At 40.1% G+C, this 5,756-nt stretch overlaps 1 protein-coding gene across 1 annotated transcript; it reads right to left on the reverse strand.

The window, feature by feature from the left end:
- Positions 1-1,954: 1,954 nt before the first annotated feature.
- LOC140035511 (uncharacterized) lies at positions 1,955-2,662 on the reverse strand. The gene has a single exon (XM_072076768.1). The coding sequence runs from the start codon at positions 2,660-2,662 to the stop codon at positions 1,955-1,957; it is 708 nt and encodes a 235-aa protein (XP_071932869.1).
- Positions 2,663-5,756: the final 3,094 nt, after the last annotated feature.

Genomic DNA, 5,756 nt, shown 5'->3' on the forward strand with positions numbered 1-5,756 from the left:
AATTCTGTTTTCCTAGTATTGATCTTGCTTTCTTTATCTACTTCAAATTTAGAGTTGGTCAGTCATTGTAGGAAGGGCTTTGAGGTTGTTCACGCTTTTAAGACTAATTGTTACCTTTTCATCCCGAGGTCACCTCTTTGCTTTGCATTAATGGTTCTTTTGACTAGGCATACGGCTTGTAACCGAGTCTCACTTGCGAATTCCATACTCGGTCTTGGAGTCGAGTCTTAAGTGTTTGCCTTGATTGTTCTAGGAGGTAACGACGAGTGAAGCCACACTTGGGAAGGAAACTTTTGAAATTATCCTTGTTTGATCAGGTGAGTATACCACTCCCCTGAGTTATTGTTAAACTGATTTTCTGTACTTGCAACTTGCTACTTGAATATCTTTCCTGACCGTTTATCTTGTATGAGACGAGGGTGTACTTTATCACACTCGTTCTCTTGCCTGTACTGAACAAACTGGGATCTATTACTGGTACTTGTTATGTACTTGAACTTGTTACTTGCACTTGTGTTCGATCGTTTGGAAGTGTGTCCACAATCGTCCTGTTAAACTTGATCGTCCTGTTAAACCTGAGCTCAACCTCATGGGGAGTAAATTAAATCGAGCCATGCAAGGGCTTGGTCGAGAAAATTGACAATCCGTGGGTGCCTATTTTTATGGAATCTTTGAGTATTGAAACTCTTGATTCCGGTATACTCGAGTATTACCATTCCTGTTTTTATTTGGCGTTCGGGCCGGGTAAGGGGTATGAATGGTGAACGGGATTCGGCGTTAAAGCGGTGTTCTACTGGATTGGTTTTCTTTAGTTGGAAGTTGACGGAGGGTCAACGTAGTCGAATCAAGTACTGCAACGGGAAATTGGCTCCTGAGAGCCATCTGTATCCTTTCTGTCTAAGTTGTTTATATATCTCCTTATTTGGTACACCTATGTGATTAATTGAGCATGAAGTTCCTTAGTTCTTGACTGTTATTATTTTTGGTACCTCATTGAGTTTATAGCTCACCCCGTTTTGTTATCCTTGTTTTCCTTACAGGAAAATCTTTTGGGAACAATGATGTTTGGAAGCATGAGTTGAGCTAAATATATATTCTTTTGTATAGCTCCTCAATAGATAGAAACCTTAAATGTATTTCGATCCAACAACTCCCTTTTGATTTGTAAATTTGCAATCATGTATTTATATATATATATATATATATATAAGTGTTTAATCATGTACATGGGTTACCCCGATCGAACGTGTTCATTCTTTATGGCTACATGGAGTTTAATGAAATTACTGAGATTTCGGACGAGTATAGTACCCAAGTGTGAAAAGAAAAAAAATCTAGCAGGGATTTCGACAATATTATGGGTTGGTAAGTTACATTTAACTTGGAGGTTTCCCATTCGTTCGTTTCTTTGGTTTCTATCACGCGTGTTACAGAGTTAGGAGTGATTTGACCCCGTAGTCCCGGCGAGAGTTGGGCAGGCGGTCCGCCGAACCCTTTGGTTCGCCTTAGGGGGAGGTGGGGCTGTCACACCAACAATTGTGATAAAACCCCGCTCCAAAACTGTCCAGTCCCGCGATACTATCGCTGTCCAAAGAGAAAACTATTGTGCGAAACTCCTCCATAGAGGGTAGAGCTTGTAGGTTGCAATTATTCTCAAATGTAATTTGCGGGAGCTCACTGGGCAAAGATTGGAGGGGTCCAATTGATCTATCAGCCTGAAAAAGTTGAAAGAAAAAATTCTCCGCTGAACGTTGAATATCATCTAATTTTTCCAACCAAACACCATTCTCGTCTTTTATTCTGGAAATGAAATTAGCACTTCTCCTTTTCCTGACAAGCGCATGAAAATAAGTGGTGTTCGTATCCCCCTCCTTCAACCACTTCACCGCTGCCTTTTGCCTCCAAAACTCACTCTCCAAACGAAGTTGCTGAGCATGTAAAGCTCGAGCTTCATTCAGCTTAATTTTGGACTGTTCATCCCGTTTGTTATCGAATTCTGACTACCGAATTCTGACTGTCGCACTTGCAAAAGCTCCAAAGCTTTCTTGACCTTAGATTCAATTCTCCCAAAATACTTCATGTTCCACTCCCGAAGCCAGTATTTAACATTTTGAAGCTTTTGATAGAAAGATTCCATCCCTACACCTCTAACCGGGATCTCCCGCGCCTCCTTGACTATATCAAGGAACCCCTTGTGTTTCCTCCAAATGTTTAGAAACTGGAAAGAGGTTGGAAAGGTAGAATGATTTCCACATTTGATTAAAAGAGGGGCATGGTCCAACCTTCCCCGAGGCATATGCGACACCTTTGTAATACCAAAAACTGACGACCATTGTTGATTCATTAGTGCCCTGTCAAGGCACTGCCAAACCCTCCTATTAGTCCTCGTGAAAGGAGGTCCATCAAACTCTACATCTCCTAGTGAACAGTTAAAAATGGCTGAATTGAAATCCCCCATCGCCTCCATATTAGCGTGAGAGCCACCGAATCGTTCATAGGCTGAAGAAATTATGTTAAAATTGCCAGCCAGCAGCCAAAGACCTGAAACATTAGTTGAAATCTGCTCCAGCGCGTGCCACAACGGGCGCCTTCCAACTCTCGTGCATTTAGCATAAATAGCCGAAAACGTGATGACATCACCAGACAACAGAGTGTAACTCATATGTGTTGATTTGTCAAGCCACCGCTTCAATTTTTGACTTCAAGCTACAGCTGCAATTCTTGATTTTGTTGTGGCAAAATTTTAATCCCACATCGAACAATAGCAAGAAGAAGTCAGCTGCTGAAGGCTATAAATATGGGGGCCTTTGGTTAGTTTCAAGTGCACCACTCAAGAGAGTTATATAGGCTATTAGTTTCTTGAGTCTTCTAGCCCATTTAGTCAAATATTTTAGCCTCTCTTGTTTTGTGTTTAGGAATATTTTCTAAATCTTTTATAAGTGCCTTTTGGCCTAAGAACCACTTTCCTACGGCTTTTTTATTTCTTCTTCATAGTAGAAATATTGCTCCTCCTCCGTCCGTGGACGTAGGTCAATTTGACCGAACCACGTAAATCTTCTGTGTCTTTTATTTACTTTATTATTTGTCTTTATTGGGTTGCCGCAACCCTTTTATATGGTCGATTTTACCGCCTAATTTCTGTTAACTTTAGTTTGTTTATTTCTGGGCCAGTCCTAACAAACTGGTATCAGAGCTGGTTGTTATATTTTGCAAGACAGGTTCATCTGGTGGGGCCCGTCTATCATGTAGGGCCCACTCATCTTGTGGGGTCCATTTATCCGTGGGGCTCGCTCACCTTGTCGGGCCGTTCATCCCGTGGGATCCACTCAACTTATGGGGGCCGTTCATTCCGTGTGGCCCGCTCATCTCGTGGGGTCCGCTCATCCTGTGGGCCCACTCACGAGACTTGCATATTTTGGCCAGTTTTTTGAGGCAAACTTCAAGTTACAGATTTTGTGGTAATAATGACGATAACAAAGACGATTGTCGAAAAATTCGACAGGAATATCAATTTCGGGATGTGGCAGCTTAAGATGAAGGCCATTCTTGTTCAAGACTGACAGGTGCCGAACCTGTGCAATAATAATAAATAAAACCTAACTACCACCCAAAGCAGTCAATAATCAATTCGAGTACTGGAGCAGGGACTCTAGGTGTGCAATGGGTTACTTGATTCACCCTGTTCCCAAAGAGTTTGCTTAATCCGATATACCTGAATTAATTATTTAACTGAATTCACTACTAGTAGACAGTAGTAAGTAGGGTCGTCTCCTCAGGGACTGAAGAGAAATTTATTCCTTTTCGAATCAAGACAAGTGGGGGTTTTCATGGTTAAATGCTAAAAATAAATTAACTACAGAGAATAATTAATTAAAAGAAATAATTGGAGAAACTCTAGCCAAGGATACACTTCAGAAATGGTTCATGCAACTGATCATCGATTCACATATAATTGCAATATTTATTAATAGACCAGTTATAGTTGTCATGCACGTGATAAACAACTAACATTTCCTTAATTTCTCGATAGTTAAGGTACGACTGTTAACTATTTCTCTAATCCAAAAACAACCCTAGATACGACCGTAGGATTTAATTTCTAGATTGCATTAATAATTAGAAAGGCCCAATCCTAACTAACAAACACGCTACGAGGGTTTGTTTAAACTAGATCGTATACTCCCCTGACATAAATCCAATTACGCCAATTGCTACTAAGATAGAGATAACGAACAATTACGGATTTAATTACCTCTATTTAGCAAAATAGCCTATATAAATAATTAACTATTGCGCACTAATCAATCATACATAAGGACTATAACAATTAAAAATAGGAAACACATAAATACCAATAAATGAGGAAGCGATTAAAATAATTTCGATCTCACAGTAATTGTTGAGCCAAGTCTTCAGTTGTCCCCTTGACTAGAATTAAGAGATTAGTCCTCCATTAATGGAGAACAACCATGCGAAAGAGCTATCTGAAGTTTACAAGATTGTTCCTGGCCTTTTTCTCTAAAGCTAATGAAAAGCAAAGCGAATGGGAGGGTCAAGCGGCCGTTTTTTCTCTCGGAGTCACGGTTCTCCCCTCCTTAAAGAAAGGAAAACCTAAGTGACTCTCTAACTCCTCATCTGTCGCCCCTTCCTTTCGAAAGCTAAGGAACTTTTTTTGAAAACTATTGCCAGTCAAAACAAAAACCAAGTCTCGTAATAATAGTCAACAACAGTGGCTCCTAAGGGTCTCTCACAAAACATACGAGAGATTCCCTTTTTTTCTCCCTTCAATTTCGGTCAAAGCAAGATTGGAAGATAATTGCAATGGTCCCCACTTTCCAAGGTCAACAAAAGATGATAAGCAATACAAAGTCAAGAATGGAGGCTCTTGTCTCCTCAGATGCCTTTCTCAAAGCTGCGGCCCATCTCCCTTTAAAATCATAGCCTCGCAGAAAACCTAAGCCAGGCGACAAACTAACTCTCGCCCAATTAGATTTCTTCAGCTTCTCAAGCGGCCCCACGTACGACAAATTCTCTAAATTTTGATTTTAAGCACTTTTCAGCATCCAGTCCTGCAATTGGCATCAAAACAAAATATCAGTAGAATCCACTCAATTACTGGAAATATTTAGTCGAATAAAAGTGAATTAATGCCCAAAATACCCCCTAAAATGCACCCTATCAATCTTCCCCACACCTGAACTATGCTTGCCCTCAAGCATAATTAACTCAAAAGTACAATCAAGATACGAAGCAATTCACAGCAGTTCATACCAAAAACGGCACTCCAAATTCCCCAATAACCTCATCGAAATCAAAATATACCAAATCAACAATGCTCACAGTTCAAAGTGCACTCATTCACTCCGAAGTGTATAGGATATGTATATAAGATGGCTCTCAAATCAACACAATAGAATGACACTACCATAAGCTTGCTCTTACATCATATCGCCACCACTTACTTTTGAATTTAAATGCAACAATCAAGGGACTTTGCAAGATTGTAATGGGGATAGGGTGAGAAGGTAGGATAAAAAGGATTCAAAAGGGTATAAAAGTATAAAGAAAATGCTCGGAAACTCATTACACAGATTCTTCGCATTGGGAACTTCAAGGCACCTCAACCATCCCTCAAGCGAAGTAAAAATTGGCACTTGCCACAATCTTCGACTTTTCTTTCTCCTCTTTTTTTTTGTTTTTTTTTGAGGAATAACTCCCAACCAACACCATAAAAATCAACTTTACTTGCTGATTTC

This window comes from Coffea arabica, chromosome 2c (assembly GCF_036785885.1).
Source record: "Coffea arabica cultivar ET-39 chromosome 2c, Coffea Arabica ET-39 HiFi, whole genome shotgun sequence".
NCBI classification, from domain to species: domain Eukaryota; kingdom Viridiplantae; phylum Streptophyta; class Magnoliopsida; order Gentianales; family Rubiaceae; genus Coffea; species Coffea arabica.

What these genes read in the sequence shown, in the direction of transcription:
- LOC140035511 (XM_072076768.1), bottom strand. Translation starts at nt 2,662, where the DNA reads ATGAGTTACACTCTGTTGTCTGGTGATGTCATCACGTTTTCGGCTATT.